We start from the raw sequence: 18,957 nt of genomic DNA on the forward strand, positions 1-18,957 counted from the left end.
CACCTATTATGTCATATGAAGCTCGTAGAGCTTCCCCAGTCAGGACCGTCTCTCAATGGAAAAGTTGTATGTCCAAGGAAAGTTATTGGAGCAATCTACCAAGGCATTTGCTCCTAGACTAACAAAGAAAATAAATTAAATTAAAATCACAAATTTTGGCTTACGGTATATCTATTTTGCTCAAACATCTTATTTAGATTTGACACAGCGTTTTGGTTTTTTTTGTATTTTTTTTTTTAAGCGTGGGTTAGCTGTATGAGGTAGTAGCTATACTCAAGATCTTAAGCTGTGACCCACAATGATATGGACAAGAAATAAATAGTTCATAATATACTTGTCGTATAAACATAAACCATTGTTTTAACACCCTGTAATGACTAGAAACTTGCACTGGGTGACTGATATAGAATTTAGGGTCCAATTATGCCATAGGACGACTATCACATCTGAAAATTTTCTTACACTTTTTTTTATATATCTGTTTAGCGAGTTTGTGAAGGGGCAGAAGAACTCTACCCCCACCTTGAGAGTACTTCACTAAAGTCTATAAAGTGTGTGAGAAAAATGTAATAAATGATGCGCTGAGTTGGACAAAAATTCATCCGTGAACTAATGTCTAAGATATTCAAGTTGTCCAGTAACAAAATAAAACTTGAAATCAGGAAGGGCAGTTTGCGATAGCTGTTTAGGTTTTTGAAGAGTTTATAATTTGAATTTCAGCCTACCGCTTCCACAAATGATGAAAATAGGCAGTTTACCTGAGGGATATACACATATCAATATACAAAAAGACATACAAACATTTTCAGAGGAATTCTCATTTTAATTACATTTATCCTTTCTACAACAGATGAGAGTAAGCATTTTCCATATGCTGGTTTTATCTTTGAGGGTGAAGTCACACGAACGTATATCGGCTCGGTTTTCACGCCGAGCCGATATACGTTGGCCTCGTGTGCAGGGGGGGGGGGGGGGATGGAAGAGCCAGGAGCAGGAACTGAGCTCCCGCCCCCCTCTCTGCCTCCTCTCCGCCCCTCTGCACTATTTGCAATGGGGAGAGGTGGGACAAGGGTGGGGCTAATTCTCGGACCTTAGCCCCGCCCCCGCCCCGCCTCTTCCCATTACAAATAGTGCAGAGAGGCGGAGAGGGGGCCGGGAGCTCAGTTCCTGCTCCTGGCTCTTCCATCCTCCCCGCAATGCACACGAGGACAACGTATATTGGCTCGGCGTAAAAACCGAGCCGATATACGTTCGAGTGACTTCACCCTAAGGCGGTACAAGATGGGATTTATACTGAGGTTCTAGGAGTACGAGCTCTCTCTATGAGCCATAACCCCAAGTGATGACATTATGAGATCACTGGTGATATCCCTCAGGGTATTGTAAAAAAAAAAAAACCCAAACATAATAGTCTATGGAGAACAAATATTGCTATATGAAATCCATCATAGGCCTCCCATAAATGGGTAGGTCCAATGACACATATAGACAGTCATCATGTGAACTTTCCCACTTAACGCAGGATGGGATGCCATAGAACTGCATAGTGTGACTGTTCCCAGCAAGAGAAACTAAGTAATCTTGTAGATCAGAGACCTTTTAATCTATATATATAAAATTGAATGTCTGTCTGTCTGTCTGTTTGTCCTTTATGCGCTACTACACCATTCATCCGATCGCCATGAAACTTTGGGAAGTTGTTGAGTACACGCCTGGGAAGATTATAGGCATAGTACATTTATGCTATGATAAATGGCGTGCAATAGATCGTTTGATTTCCATCGCCACTAATTCTCTCACTTCCCAATGTCGTAGAAACATGAAATTTGGCACAAGCATTGATTACGTCATAAATAGGAAAAGTTAATGGGTCCCAACTCGATTATTCAATTCTAAGCGCAAAAGAATGAACATCCAAATTTTACGTACGGAATCTAATTTTCTCACTTCCCAATGTCATAGAAACCTGAAATTTGGCACGAGCATTGATTATGTCAGAAATAGGAAAAGTTCATAGGTCCCAACTCGATTATTCAATTCTAAGCGCCAAAGAATTAGCGTCCAAATTTTACGTACGGAATCTAATTCTCTCACTTCCTGATGTCATCTATATATATAAAAAGGAATGTATGTCTGTCTGTCTGTCCTTTCTGCGCTACTACACCATTCATCTAATCGCCATGAAACTTTGGGAAGTTGTTGAGTACACTTCTGGGAAGATTACTGGCATAGTACATCTATCCTACGATAGGTGCCGCGCGTACGAGCATCGTCGACAGTTATGCCCCCCAGACAAAGATCGTTTGATTTCCATCTCAAGCACAAAAGCAAAAGGCATTACGAGCAACGGGATACGTGTTCAACTACAAAATGATGCATCCGCCGAACGTTTCGCAAGACAATTGCTGGATATTGAGAATGCTGAGGTAAAATGAAAGCTGTGCTGTGATTGGTTACAATTTCTTATACTGCTGAGGTAAAATGAAAGCTGTGCTGTGATTGGTTGCTATATATTATTCTGCTGAGGCAACATGAAAGCTGTGCTGTGATTGGTTGATACTTTTTATACTACTCAGGTTACATGAAATCTGTGCTGTGATTGGTTGCTACTTCTTACACTACTGAGGTAACATGAAAGCTGTGCTGTGATTGGTTGCTATATATTATACCGCTGAGGTAAAATGAATGCTGCGCTGTGATTGGTTGCTATTTTTTATATTGCTGAGGCAGAATAAAAGTTGCGCTGTGATTGGTTGTTATTTCTCTTTCTGCTGAGGTAACATGAAAGCTGCGCTGTGATTGGGTGTTATATATTATAAAGCTGAGGTAACATATAAGCTGCACTGCGATTGGCTGTTATCTAGATATATAAAAACAAATGTATGTATGTATGTCTGCGTAGCAACGCGCGACGGGTAAGCTAGTATTTAATAAAAAAGACTTGATGTTACTGCAGCTTTAGAACCTACTTAGGGTTTTTCCTCTGGCTTAATGGAATAGGTCAGAAGTTATATAAATATATTGTGACAGTGCAGTAGCAAGAGTGGCCTGTAGAGGGCCTCTGAGCACAGTCACTGTTTTTGATTGTTAACCTGCACCTGCAAGGGTGCGGCTACGCAGTTTAAATTTCCACTCCTTCACAAACTCAGAAGCCTGTCGAGCTTAGGTCTATTTAGGCCCGTGGTCTATGTAGACCTAGTGCTGGTCTGTGAGGGACCCCGAAGCACAGAGCGGACAAGGAGTAGTCGGCCCCTCGCTGATCGCCTGTTGAGGCGAAGTCACCTTCCTGGAAGGTCCGCTGAAGGAAGCAGTGCGTGTTGCTGTGCGCATTGTGACAGACAACAGTGTGAAGTTGTATATGACATCCTGGACTGTATGTATATCGAATACGTTGCTATGTTAAAATAAATCCTGGAGGAACGAGCATTTGGACTTTACCTTGTGTTTCTGGACATCATTGCAGTGCTGCCACCCCTGGGCAGGGGAAAGTAAGCAGGATGTAACCCCAACTCGCCACATATGGTGTTTGGATGCGGTCGGTGAATTTTTATACCGGTAAATGTCCATCAAAAGTAAAGTCCTGTGTGTGCAGCTAAAGAGCCAGCAGGCTGAGTTTTAAAGGCCCAGGAGGCTGAAAACTCTGGTTGTTGTGGATTAATTTGCACTTAAAACAATACCAGAACAAGATGAGCAGAGGAGTAAGTACCGAATTAGTCCACTGATCAGGATGTGAAAGGTTTATGGTCTCTAAATTGCTCTTAGGGGGTCACCAGGTAGTATCTGTGCTATAGATTTACCAGATTCTTCACTGGTGAATGAAGCCTCTTCCAACATTCATTCCGGTCTTGAGAGTGTCAAAGATGGTTATAAACTTGTACTCCCCAATTCTTGTATGGCGTTCAGATTTGAAGTTGCCTTTTAATATACTAACTTTCATATGTTCTATGTTGTGTCTGTAACTAGAAAAATGATCAGCCAAAGGTAAGTTGGTCTTTCTTTAGTTGTGCAGTGGCTGGGTTGCCATCTTTGCGTAGTTTGGGAAGCATATAGAATGTTCCATATAGGTGCTTATTGAACTGCATACGTGCCTTCCAGTCACTTTTTATGGTGCATTTTGGGAGATGAAATGAACATTTTTCTACAAATCTTTATAATTTTAAAAGCTTCTTTTTTTGGTAAAGACTTTCTCGTGGAATAAGATTCCTGTCCGAAGTTTTCTATAAATTCAGGCTTATGTAACAGACAGTTCCAAAATATATCTGCCGCATGTGAACCAACATGTGAACCAACATGTGAAATTTACAGTATGAAACATTTTACATCACTTTGTCATAAAAAAGTTGCTAAATCTTACACTAGGCTTATTTGTGCAAAACTTTTGTGACTTTGGTATTTTGCGCCGCTGGCCACCACTTTCCTAAAGAGAGAGCATTGCTTATCAGGAGGGGTCATGGCTGCCCGAACTGACACATTTATGTATAATCTGCGACAGAAACTGGAATAAATTATAGATCAAGCCCAGGGTACATATCTGTGTAGGTGTACAGAGAGCTGAGATGTGCCAGATATATGAAGAGGCATGTGCGCCAGGGAAAATAATATTAAGACCACTGTTTTTAATCACTTTCCCACTATGTGTTGCGTCCTTTAAAGACGCAATAAGGCAGCAGAATATGTACCGCTGATTAACATGTGGAGTAGATTTTTTCATACATACATTTCCTGCAGTAAATGTAAACATTGGTAAGAAAATGATGGCAAGTTTGACTTCAGGCATCTTCGTGCACACCAGGCCAAGGACCGTCATGATTGCTCCAGACTGGGAAATGAAAAAAGGACAAGGTGATTTAGTAAACAAAGTGTTATTGGTATGTAACAAATTAGTCTTGTGGATCTAATTCATACATGCATAAAACATGCTCTTAACCCTTTCCAATCCACTGTGTGATCTCTGAAGACATTATGATTTAAAGCTGTACAGCTCCGATGTTGGAAGACATCCGTCGGGGTTCTCTTACTGTATATTGCCAGCCTCTCTGCTGTCGGAGCCTATCCAACGTGTCACCTCATGCAGTACTGGCTTTAGCCAGCATATAGCGCCATTGTATAACGGGAGAAAAAGAGTAAGCCCCTTAGTAAAACCAGGATACAAATTGGATTGGAAAGGGTTAAAGGGCTATTTCCATTCACAGGATCGGGGATAACTTGCTAATTGGTGAACTCCAACTGCCAAGAACCCCAATAATCCCAAGAATGCAGCCCTAATGCGTCTCAAAGTGCGTGGCTACAATTTCATGATTGGTGGGGTTTCTAGCGGACGGACTCTCACCAATTAGAAAGGATAACTTGGTGTGCTAGAAGTACTCCTTTAGAGGGTTTATCTAAGACTTAAGGCTAGTTTACCTAAATCAATGATTACAAACAAGGGTTCATTAGACTGCCCACACACCTGATCATTGCCCTGTGTCAACAGGGCAGAAATCCGGGAAAGAACAAGCAAACCTTTATTTTTATCAGCTGATCACATTTTTTTGTGCAACTAGAAAAATCCACAGTATTTGGCAGCATATCTTCTCATGTGAATGAGGGATGTTCTGCCAACAGCGATGAAATAGAATAGTAGATAAACAATCATATGTAACACTAGCTGATATATCTATTCTTGTGCCAAATATTATGTTTCTACGGAAGTTGGAGAATTAGTGGCGAGTCAGTCATTGAGTGAGTGAGGGCTTTCATCCTTACATATATACTGTTACCATGCAGGGCGGCGCGGGGTCCCGCGGTCGGCGCGCGTCGCTCCGGCGTCGGCTCCGGCATCCTGGCACTCTGGGGTCGGGGCTCTCCCGGCGGCGTGGGGCGGCGTGGGCGTTTCCGCCCGCACTCCTCCATCCTTCTTATGCAGCAGTGGGAGGAGTCTTGTAGTTAAAAGACTAGCAGTGATCTGAGCTCACTGCCAGTTATTGGTTCTGTCAGCTCCTAGTAAGTCCTGTCTGCAGCCTGTCTCAGTCAGCTTCTAGTTTGCTTGTCAGCCTCTTCCAGTTTTGCCTTGTGCTTGTATTTTCTGTTTCGTTACTCCATCTGCCTTTTCTGTCGGCACTCTGTCCCCCGCTAGTTAGATTCTTCCTTTCAGTCACCAGGTCCCTAGCCAGGGTAGGTACCGCTGTCCAGTTGTTCGCCTGGGGTTAGCCAGGGCCGAGGCAAGTAGGCAGGGACAGTGGGGGGCGGTAAGTTCAGGGCACCCCATCTGGCGCTCGGGGGTCAGAGTGCCGTAACATATACTAGCGGATATACCCGGCTTCACCCGAGTTAATTTGGTACTGGTGTTTATCTGGTGTTCACACAAAAAATCTTATGAAGTCATGGTTACTTTAGAGATATCGAGAAATAACTATGTTCACCATTTTGCATGGTTCTTTGCGTTACCCAAGAAACACCATGTGGAGGTAACCATGTGACATTTCCATCATACAAAATGACATCAGGAAGGGAGAGAATTAGATTCCGTATATAAAATTTGGACGCTAATTCTTTTGCGCTTAGAATTGAATAATCGAATTGGGACCCATTAACTTTTCCTATTTATGACATAATCAATGCTCGTGCCAAATTTCAAATTTCTTTGACATTGGGAAGTAAGAAAATTACATTACATACGTAAAATTTTGACGCAAATTCTTTTGCGCTAGAATTGAATAATCAAGTTACACACATTAAATTTTCCTATTTAGGACATAATAATCAATGCTCGTGCCAAATTTCAAGTAAGAGAATTAGATTACATACGTAAATTTGGACACTAATTCTTTTGCGCTAGAATTGAATAATCGAGTTGGGACCCATTAAATTTTCCTAATTATTACATAATAATCAATGCTCGTGCCAAATTTCAAGTGAGAGAATTAGATTATGTGCGTTAAACATGGACGCTAATTCTTTTGCGCTAGAATTGAATAATCGAGCTGGGACCCATTAACTTTTCCAATTTATGACAATCAATGCTCTTGCCAAATTTCAAGTGAGAGAATTAGATTACGTACGTAAAATTTGGACGCTAATTCTTTTGCGCTTAGAATTGAATAATCGAGTTGGGACCCATTAACTTTTCCTATTTATGACATAATCAATACTCGTGACCAAATTTCAAGTGAGAGAATTAGATTACGTACGCAAAATTTGGACCCTAATTCTTTTGCGCTTAGAATTGAATAATCGAGTTGGGAACCATTAAATTTTCCTATTTATGACATAATTAATACTCGTGCCAAGTTTCAAGTTTCTATGACCCCGGGAAGTGAATTAGATTCCGTACATAAAATTTGGACGCTAATTCTTTTGCACTTAGAATTGAATAATCGAGTTGGGACCCATTAACTTTTCCTATTTATGACATAATCAATGCTTGTGCCAAATTTCATGTTTCTATGACATTGGGAAGTGAGAGAATTACATTCCGTACGTCAAATTTGGACGCTAATTCTTTTGCGCTTACAATTGAATAATCGAGTTGTGACCCATTAGCTTTTTCTATTTTGGACATAATCTATTCTTGTGTCAAATTTCATGTTTCTACGACATCAGGAAGTTGGAGAATTAGTGGCGAGTGAGGGCTTTCATCTTTATATATATACTAGCTTCGCCCGAGTTAATTTGATACTTGTGTTTATCTGGTGTTCACACTGAAAATCTTATGAAGTCGTGGTTACTTTAGAGATACCGGAAAAACATATGTTCACCATTTTGCATAGTTCTCTGCGTTACCCAGGAAACACCACGGGGAGGTAACCATGCGACGTTTCCTTTATATAAAAAGACATCAGTAAGTGAGAGAATTAGATTCCATACGTAAAATTTGGACGCTAATTCCTTTGCACTTAGAATTGAACAAATCGAGGTGGGACCCATTAACTTTTCCTATTTATGACAATCAATGGGCGTTCCAAATTTCACGTTTCTATGACACCGGAAAGTGAGAAAATTACATTCCGTACGTAAAATTTGGACGCTAATTCTTTTGCGCATAGAATTGAATAATCGAGTTGGGACCCATTAGCTTTTCCTATTTATGACATAATCAATGCTCCTGCCAAATTTCACGTTTCTATGACACCAGAAATTGAGAAAATTACATTCCGCACGTAAAATTTGGACGCTAATTCTTTTGCGCTTAGAATTGAATAATCGAGTTGGGACCCATTAGCTTTTCCTATTTATGACATAATCAATGCTCGTGCCAAATTTCACGTTTCTATGACACCGGAAAGTGAGAAAATTACATTTCGTACGTAAAATTTGGATGCTAATTCTTTTGCGCATAGAATTGAATAATCGAGTTGGGACCCATTAGCTTTTCCTATTTATGACATAATCAATGCTCCTGCCAAATTTCACATTTCTATGACACCAGAAATTGAGAAAATTACATTCCGTACGTAAAATTTGGACGCTAATTCTTTTGCGCATAGAATTGAATAATCGAGTTGGGACCCATTAGCTTTTCCTATTTATGACATAATCAATGCTCGTGCCAAATTTCACGTTTCTATGACACCGGAAAGTGAGAAAATTACATTTCGTACGTAAAATTTGGATGCTAATTCTTTTGCGCATAGAATTGAATAATCGAGTTGGGACTAGAAATGAGCGAAACTACTCGGCCATGCCCCTTTTTCGCCCGAGCGCCGCAATTTTCGAGTACTTCCGTACTCGGGTGAAAAGATTCGGGGGGTGCCGTGGGTGAGTGGGGGGTTGCAGCGGGGAGTGGGGGGGAGAGGGAGAGGGCTCCCCCCTGTTCCCCGCTGCTACCCCCCGCTCCGCCACGCCTCCCCTCACCCCCCGGCGCCCCCGAATCTTTTCACCCGAGTACGTAAGCACTCGAAAATCGCGGTGCTCGATCGAGTAATCACTCGAAACTAGTATATTCGCTCATCTCTAGTTGGGACCCATTAGCTTTTCCTATTTATGACATAATCAATGCTCGTGCCAAATTTCCCGTTTCTATGACACCAGAAAGTGAGAAAATTACATTCCGTACGTAAAATTTGGACGCTAATTCTTTTGCGCGTAGAATTGAATAATCAAGTTGGGACCCATTAGCTTTTTCCTATTTATGACATAATCAATGCTCCTGCCAATTTTCACGTTTCTATGACACCGGTAAGTGAGAAAAATACATTCCGCACATAAAATTTGGACGCTAATTCTTTTGCGCATAGAATTGAATAATCGAGTTGGGACCCATTAGCTTTTCCTATTTATGACATAATCAATGCTCGTGCCAAATTTCACGTTTCTATGACACCGGAAAGTGAGAAAATTACATTCCGTACGTAAAATTTGGACGCTAATTCTTTTGCGCATAGAATTGAATAATCAAGTTGGGACCTATTAACTTTTCCTATTTATGACATATTCAATGCCCGTGCCAAATTTTAAGTTTCTATGACATTGGGAAGTGAGAGATTTAGATTATGTACGTTAAATTTCGACGCTAATTCTCTTGCACTAGAATTGAATAATCGAGTTGGGACCCAATTACTTTTCCTATTTTGGAGATAATCTATGCTTGTGCCAAAATTCATGTTTCTGCGACATCGGGAAGTTGGAGAACTTTTGGCGAGTCAGTCAGTGAGTGAGGGCTTTTGTCTCTATATATATGGATAGATAGTTCATCCTTAGAGATGAGCGAACCTACTCGGCCACGCCCCTTTTTCACCCGAGCGCCGCGATTTTCGAGTACTTCCGTACTCGGGTGAAAAGATTCGGGGGGGGGGGGGGGGCGCCATGGGTGAGTGGGGGGGGAGAGGGAGAGAGAGAGGGCTCCCCCCTGTTCCCCGCTGCTACCCCCCGCTCCGCCACGCCTCCCCCCGCCCCCCAGCGCCTCCCGAATCTTTTCACCCGAGTACGTAAGTACTCGAAAATCGCGGTACTCGATTGAGTAATTACTCGAAATGAGTATATTCGCTCATCTCTATTCATCCTCCAAAGAGTTTGAATTTACTTGCGTAAAAAGCAAGTCGAACAAGCTGCATTGGCAGATGTAAAATGGCTTTTAGACATTGATGACCTAATCCTGGTGATGGTGCATTAAGAGATGGACGCCCACCAGTCTGATATTGTTGACGTACCCAAGGATGGCTCGGTAATAGACAAAGCCCTGAATAACCATATTTTAATGTTATGGCATCAACATTTATGGCAAGAATGTTTTTCTTTTTATTATAGATGCCTTATGTAGATGTAACTGGTATGCAAGTCTCATGATTTATGTAAAACGAAAAAAAGAGGTTTGGTACAGTGTTAGCCAGTAGAGCAAAGTGTGCAACTGCTTTTATGATACACAGCAATACTTTAAGGCCTCATGTCCAAGGTACAAATGCATTTTAAAAATCTGCGCGGGTAATGAAATACCTGTGGATGTCATTTTTCTCCGGCACGGGAAAACACCTGCAGAATGCTCAATTTTCTGCAGTTTTCCTGCAACACAGCCGCTGATGACACTGTGGCTGTGCCGCAAATCCGTGGGAAAGCAGGAGATTTTATTAACATTTTTTTTAAAAGGACACGGTGCGCCTGGAAGTACCCGCCGTGAAGAAGAAAAAAAGATATGGCTGTGACAGAGGAGACCTGTGCCGCGTCCGGACAGGTGAGTAAATGTCTTTGCCTGCGGGCATGGCTGGAAACCACTGCGGGATTCTGCACTGGGAATCTATGCGTGCCTGTGTACATGAGGCCTTATGTCCTAACTCCATCTGGAGTACTAAGGCAAAAGCCCTCAGAGTCCATTGTTTCATCCTCGAATGGCATAGGAAGCTATCAGATTGACAGATTACTGGGAGGGGCTGGTGAGGATCCAGCGGTCATGGTGCATGGTGAACAAATTAGAGGTCAATGGAGGGCCCAAAAAATGGACTTAGGGTCCAAGCTTAGGGCGAGGACCTCCAGGGTAGTTTTCTCGGAAATACTACCTGCACCTAAGGCCACACTAGAAAGGCAGCAGGATCTTAGGGAGGTAAACAAGTGGCTCTGGAGTTGGTGTAAGAAGGAGGGATTTGCGTTCCTAGAAAACTGGGCTGACTTTGCTGTCAGCTACAGGCTCTACCGTAGGGACGGGCTGCATCCTAATAGGGAGGGTTCAGCTGTGCTGGGTGAGAAGATGGCTAGAAGGTTGGAGGAGTGTTTAAACTAGGGACTGGGGGGGGGGGGGGAGGGCAAAAAGAGAAATAGGGGGGTAGTCAGCGTAGCTAGCGACCTGGGTCTAAGCAATGGAAATGGGGGTCAAGCAGGTGGTGGGGTTAGGACAGTTAGAACTGACAGATCAGCCAATAGTACCATTAGTAACAAAATGAATTTAAAGAACCAAAAAACTGTATAAATTGTATGACCACGAATGGAAGAAGTCTGATCGGTAAAGTGGGTGAGCTTGAAGCGAGAATGACTGATGAAAACTATGATATAGTCGGAAAAACGGAAACATGGCTTGATGATAAGTGCGATTGGGCAGTGAATTTACATGGTTACAGCCTCTTCAAAAGAGACCATGGAAACCAGAAAGGGGGAGGGGTATGTTTGTACGTTAAATCGTACTTATTGCCAAGGCTACAGGAAGATATAGGTGCAGGAGATGAACACGTGGAATCTCTGTAGATAAAAATACAGGGAGAAAAAATAACAAAATCCTGATAGGGGTTTTCTATAGGCCATCAAAAGTAACAGAAGAAACTGAAACCTTACTATTAAGGCAGATGGAAGAGGCGTCAAACCGCAACAAAGTAATTATCATGGGAGACTTTAATTATCCGGATATAATATTGGAAAATGAAACCTGCAAATCGCTATATGGGTGATAAGTTCTTGAGAACAATTAAATTTAACTACCTTACCCAACTTGTGCAGGAACCAAGAGGGAGGGCCATTCTGAACTTCGTACTAACTAACAAACTGGACCGAATAAAGAGGGTACAGGTCAAGGGGCACTTTGTGACCACGATATAATCAACTTCCAGCTGTCTTTCAATGAGAAGCCTTTTCAGAGAGTGACAAATAAACTAAACTTTAGTAAACCAAAATTTGATCAGCTCAGAACTACTAACAGTAACATTAATTGGGACAACATCCTCAAAAATATCAGTACAGCGGATAAATGGGAAAAGTTCAAAAGGATCTTAATCACCTCACGTGAGCAGTTCATTCCCTTTAAAATTTAAAGAACTTCAAGTAAAAGGAAACCATTGTGGCTCGACAAGACGGTAAGAGGGGCAATAAATAAAAAGAAAAGAAAGCGTTCAAAATACTTAAGGAAGAAGGCAGCGAAAAAGCGCTAAAATGGTACAGGGTGTGGGAGATTTCCAATAGGTTCACCATTTTGTATGTATTTTCTGTTATCAAATGTGAATATACTGTATTTTGTCTATGGTCTAATCCTTTGGGGGAAGAGAACATCGCCCCCCCCCCCCCCCCACCTCCACAAGTATTTAAGGAGCAGTGCTTATTGTCCATAAACTGGTCAAACCGGTTCTAACTGGGAAAAACCTATCTAGGTATGTCTCGGACAAGCAGAGAGGAGAAACAGGATGTTCTTCTCATGAGACCAAATTCAAGAATGAACTAAGCGTGCTCACCGAAGTTCCTCCCAGATGGATGACATCACAAGCTACCTCACAAATACCTCCCTCTGAGAACGACCAATCAGCATGCTAAATAATGTAACTGTATCCTAAATTACTTCACTTCCTGTGTTGAAACATTTAAAACTTTTACGCACGTTAATAAAGACAGATTCTTTTGGGGACACATGATGGTCATACGTGTGGTCTTTGAAAGGCTCTCCAGGCCTGTACATATTATCTAATTTGGAACACACGGTATATCTATAATAGCGAAAATTGCGCTAACAAGGGAAAAAAACAAAATATGCAAAGATAAGATCAAAATTGCTAAGGAGGGGAATGAAAGACAGAGACAAAGAGAGGAAAAACAGCCCGAAACTATTTTTCAACTATATTAATAGCAAAAGGATTTGCACTGAGAGCACTGGCCCTTTAACAAATAATGCAGGAGAAATCATTGAAGATGACGGAGGGAAGGGAAACCTATTAAATAGTTTCTTTTCAAGAGTATTAACAAACGAAAATGAAATGCCATATGATACGCAGGGGAATAAAATGAACCCCTCACAAAACATCTCATACGTAATGCAGGAGGAAGTGCGGAACAGGTTAAAGAAGATTAAAATCAAGAAAATCGCCAGGCTCAGATGGAATACACCCAAGCGTACTAAGGGAACTAAGTGATTTGATAGCTAGGCCGCTATATCTAATATTTCTGGATACTATCAAGATCGGGGTTGTACCATTGGATTCCCAACGTGGTTCTAATTTACAAAAATGGGTCCAAAAGTGAGCCTGGTAACTACAGGCAGGTAAGTCTCAGTAACTTCAGTAACTGGAAAAATATTCGAGGGGTTTCTGAGAGATGCCATCGAAGCACACCTCAAGGAGAACAACGGAATAACTCCTCACCAGCATGGGTTCATGAAGGGTCGATCATGTCAGACCAATCTGATTAGCTTCTATGATGAAGTAAGCTCTAGGCTGGACCTGGGAGAGTCTATTGATCTTGTATATCTTGACTTCTCTAAAGCATTTGACACCGTGCCGCATAATAGGCAGATATATAAAATGATACAGATCGGATTGGGTGAAAATGTGTGTATCTGGGTAAAGAATTGGCTCAGAGATAGAAAGCAGAGGGTGGTAATAAATGGTTCATACTCTGATTGGGCCACTGTCGCTAGCGGGGTTCCACAGGGTTTAGTATTAGGCCCGATTCTGTTCAATATATGTATCAACAACCTGATAGAGGGACTGCACAGTAAAATATCAATATTTGCAGATGACACAAAATTATACAATATAATCAATGCAACGGAGGACAATGTACGGCTACAAACGGACCTAGATTACCTAGGGGCTTGGGCAGAAAAATGGCAAATGAAGTTCAATATTGATAAATGTAAGGTTATGCACATGGGCAGGAGAAACGGATGTCACCAATATTCACTTAATGGGTTACTGCTAGGGAAAAGTGATATGGAAAAAGACCTGGGGGTACTAGTGGATTGTAGACTAAACTGGAGTAACCAATGCCAGTCAGCTGCTGCAAAAGCTAATAAAGTCTCGGGGTGCATTAAAAGAGGTATATGGGCGAGGGACAAAAACATTATCCTCCCCCTATATAAAGCACTTGTCAGGCCTAACATGGAATACTGCACACAGTTCTGGTCACCGGTGCTCTGGAAAGATGTTATAGTGCTGGAGGGGGTTCAAAGAAGGGCAACTAAACTAATACATGGAATGAAGGGACTGGAATGCCCAGAGAGGCTATCCAAATTGGGATTATTTACCCTGGAAAAAAGACGGCTAAGGGGTGATCAAATAACTATGTATAAATACATGAGGGGACAATACAGGGATCTCTCCCATGATATGTTTATACCCAGGACTGCGACAGTAACGAGAGGGCATCCGCTACGTCTAGAGGAAAGCAGGTTTCATTGCCAACATAGAAAAGGATTCTTTACTGTAAGAGCAGTTAGACTGTGGAACTCTCTGCCTGAGGACATGGTGATGGCAAAATCCATAGAGGAGTTTAAAAGGGGACTTGATGTCTTTCTGGAGGGGAAGGATATTACAGGATATAAATCTTAGGTTAATTGTTAATCCAGGTATACAGGCAGGTAGGAACTATTAGAGGTTGATCCAGGGATTAGTCTGACTGCCATTAGGGAGTGGGGAAGGAATTTTCCCCCAAAAGGGCTAATTGGCCCCTGCCTCTTGGTTTTTTTTTCCTTCCTCTGGATCAACTACATAGGAGGATAAACAGGCTGAACTAGATGGACATTGTCTTCATTTGGCTTTACACATACTATGTTACTTGCAGAGTATATACCCTGTAACTTTTGCCGTAGATATATGGTAGTTGTCAGAAACAGCTTAGAGAAGTTTCAATATATAAAAAAAAAAGAGTGGGAGTTGGTCATCAGTTGTCAAGTGGCTAATTCAAAAGTGACAATGAGTAAGGGCTCATGCACATGAAAAAACTTCCTGACAGTGAGGGTGATCAATAAGTAGGACAGGTTACCACGGGAGGTGGTGCGTTCACCTTCAATGGAAGTGTTCAAACAAAGGCTGGACAAATATCTGTCTGGGATGATTTAGTGAATTCTGCACTGAGCAGGGGGTTGGACCCGATGACCCTGGAGGTCCCTTCCAACTCCACCATTCTATGATTCTATGAAAAGGAAAACAATTTGTATGCTTTGGTAAGAAGTTCAATTTAGGGGGTCCTTTCCACTGTTTTGAAAACATTGCTGCTTCAAAACCATTAAATAGTAAAATGAAATAAAAAACACTTACAGCACCAAGAGATGGGTGAAAGTTTCCAGTGGCAGCTTTGCACACATAGCTTGTAAAAGACGACACAACTCCTACAATTTATATTAAAAAAAGTATTAATGAAAATATATACATAAATAAAACTTATAAATATGCAATTCTGCAGTTGACCCTTTGATGACTTCTGTGCACGGCGTTTGTATGACGCTCCATACTTTAATAGACAGCCAACACCCAACTGCAACGGTTGAAATTGGAGATAAATGCAATCGCAGATGTTAAGCATTTGGATGCAGATTTCAATGCAGACAACATTTCTTCAATAGGGCTGGATGATGTAAAATAACAAACTGAGCATTGCTTACTAGAGATGAGTGAGTATACTCGGTAAAGGCAATTGCTCGAGCGAGCACTGCCTTTAGCGAGTACCTGCCCGCTCGAGACGAAAGGTTCGGGTGCTGGCGCGGGGGAGCGGTGAGTAGCGGCAGTCAGCAGGAGGGAGTGGGGGGGAAGAGAGGGAGAGAGAGGGGGGGGGGAAGAGAGGGAGAGAGAGGGGGGGGAAGAGAGGGAGAGAGAGATCTCCCCTCCGTTCTGCCCCGCTCTCCCCCCGCAGTTCCTTCTCTATTAGAGCTCTAGAGGAAGGAAAATGCATGCCAGAAGAGGAAAGAATTCCCTACGAAATGGAGACCGGTCAGCCCCCATGATTCCAGCGTGACACGTTCTTGGACAACAGTGGTCGTAACTCGACACCAGCGGGACATCGTGATCAAGTCTTCTGAGACACGCAATGTATTATCTGTCTTTATTTTTCATTTTTCAAGGTGCTGTTGACAGCACTCATGTTTGACAAAGTTGATTTTTCCTTTTTTGGGGGGTACTAGTTACTAGAGATAGAACACTGAGACCCACAGGTAAAGTGTTACTCCACTTTGGGCCTAGGATTTGCTCTGGACGCGGACGCTCATGCGGAGGGCGATGTGGATTCTTGTAGCCATACATACATATTGTATCAATTTATGGGCTTGGTACCTAGATCGCGCAGGGCGATCCCCCCGCAAGAAGACCGTAGGGGATTTAGGAATCAGACCCACAAACATTTGGTTGAGAAGTCTGTGGACTTTCAACCACAGTGTGTCAACTTCCGGGCACGTCCACCATGTATGGAGCATATCTCCTTTTTCTTGACATCCCCTAAAACATAGTGGGGAAGAGGTTGGGTAGAGATGGTGTAGTCTTTGTGGGACTAAATAGGTCCTGTGTAAAATTTTGATTGAGGTCTCCATAAGAGAGACTTGGTGGCTATCCTTGGAGATCATGGTACAACAGTGCTGCCATCTATCCAAAGTCATCTCAAGCTGAAGGTCGGCTCGCAATCTCCTCAAAAACAAAAGTTTCTGCCCCGTCAGGGGTTGGTTTAGTATATTTTATATTATATATATTATATATATATAAATAAAAGCATTCCTTTCTGGGAAGGGTTTTTGACGCATGTAGCTTGGAATGGTGTGGGCGAAAGTGGCTTGGAGGTGGGTGCTATAGTATGGATAAAGTGGAATATTTGATTAACTCTCATATTCCTGAGGGGGCATTTTAAATGTGGCGACAAATTGTTGTATGGTGTAAAGTTTAGACTGTGTGTAGAAATGTCGTAGGGTGGATTTTTAATTACTTAGCCACCACTGAAAATGAGCTAGGTCTTGGCTTGGTGGAAACTGTGGGTTATGAAGTATTGGTAGCAGGGGGGAAATCTTAGAGGAAAGATTGTACTTGAACCGGGTGCTTCTCCACAACAGATGGTGACTTAAAGAAACTTTACTAAAAGATCCCATAACACTTGCCCAAATCTCAGAACAATTAACAATATTTCTAGCAACAAATAATCTTGCAGATACACAACCTGTAGGGCTCTGTCTGGCACATAAGGCCAAATCTGCAGAATTGCCTCTATTAAAAAGAAGGAAAAATCTCAGGCTCTAATAGCTCTGGAGACACGCTTGACTCTACTGGAACTAGCAAATCAACAGCATCCTTGTTTGGCTCTAATTAAAAACATTAAAGACACTGAAATACAGCTTAACCTTCTATACACCTCACAAGCGGAGAGGGCCCTCCAGTGGACTCAGTCCACCTATTTTAAATTAGTAAATAAGCCTGATATATTATTGGCTGCACGGCTTAGAACTGAGGAAAGAATAAACTCAGTATACTCCAGAGCTAATAATGTGGCTTACACCTCGAACCCAGATACGATTGCACATACTTTTTATGATTTCTACAGTAACCTTTATAAATATAAGCCCCCCCCCCCCCCCCCATTGCCCTCCAAGACTTTTAAAAAAATATTTCACTCCGGAAACTCACAATGGAGCAAAAATCATGCTTAAAGGGGTTGTCTCACGAAAGCAAATGGGGTTATACACTTCTGTATTGTGGTGGCAACCCCAATATATAAATCTTTATGTATTGGGATTTGGGGGGCCTTACGGGGATATTTGTTAATTCAAATGCTTTAAATCTGTTTTGATTCAACTATAGAAGTGTACGTACAATTATGCAATACTATTAGGCAATGAAATATCTGTTTTTCATAACTCTGCTGACACAGATAGAATTTAGCACGTAACCAACATGTATAAATATATTTGACCGTCCAGCTGCATGCATTAATACGGAAGTAAAAATTAGACGATCAACCGCACCTGAGACGGACTACCGCTTTCGGTTACCACGAAGATCCCCCAGCGATTTTACTGGAAACAGACGCAAATAACATGGGCGGTCTATGCAATTACTAACTCATGACGACACAGCCAATGATTTCGGTGGGACACGAAATGGTATCTGCCCCATCTCATCTGCTACCACGTGATGGGCCATACCAGATGACCGGATGAAGTAAAACGCTTATCCAATAATCAACCAACACGTTGTGTTTATGTAATTGTTGCCTGCCCCAAAAGGGCTGTTTTTGATGTGCCTTATAAGAACCTGTTACGCGCCAAGAATAAACAGGAAGTTACTTTTTCTCTGAACTTGTGTCAGACTGAGTGATTTCTAGGAGATAGTGCGCACTGTCCGATACCTTTAATCAATCAATCTGGAAGGGTGTGATCATTCCTAATTGAGTAAGGCGTGGTTCCACAAAGGAAGGTTCCACGACAGTATGGCCATATTAAAGGGGTTGTCCCGCGAAACAAAGTGGGGGTATATACTTCTGTATGGCCATATTAATGCACTTTGTAATGTACATTGTGCATTAATTAGGAGCCATACAGAAGTTATTCACTTACCTGTTCCGTTGCTAGCGTCCTCGTCTCCATGGTGCCGTCTAATTTTCAGCGTCTAATCTCCCGATTAGACGCGCTTGCGCAGTCCGGTCTTCTCTGTGTTGAATGGGGCGCTCGTGCTGGAGAGCTGCTCCTCGTAGCTCCGCCCCATCACGTGTGCCGATTCCAGCCAATCAGGAGGCTGGAATCGGCAATGGAACGCACAGAAGACCTGCGGTCCACCGTGGGTGAAGATCCCGGTGGCCATCTTCGCAAGGTAAGTAAGAAGTCACCGG

The 18,957-nt window shown here is 42.2% G+C and overlaps 1 protein-coding gene across 2 annotated transcripts in view; it reads right to left on the minus strand.

Annotated features, from left to right (window-relative positions):
• Window positions 1-18,957, minus strand: part of PARL (presenilin associated rhomboid like) — a 140,940-nt gene that overhangs the window by 41,193 nt on the left and 80,790 nt on the right. For both annotated transcript variants that reach the window (XM_066599800.1, XM_066599799.1), the window contains 2 exons: window positions 15,417-15,487; window positions 4,718-4,819 (listed from right to left, as the gene is read on the minus strand). In XM_066599800.1, the coding sequence (XP_066455897.1) occupies window positions 4,718-4,819; window positions 15,417-15,487 (173 nt within the window). The remainder of the gene's footprint in view (window positions 1-4,717; window positions 4,820-15,416; window positions 15,488-18,957) is intronic.

The sequence above is a fragment of the Eleutherodactylus coqui genome, chromosome 4 (assembly GCF_035609145.1).
Source record: "Eleutherodactylus coqui strain aEleCoq1 chromosome 4, aEleCoq1.hap1, whole genome shotgun sequence".
Classification (NCBI taxonomy): Eukaryota; Metazoa; Chordata; class Amphibia; order Anura; family Eleutherodactylidae; genus Eleutherodactylus; species Eleutherodactylus coqui.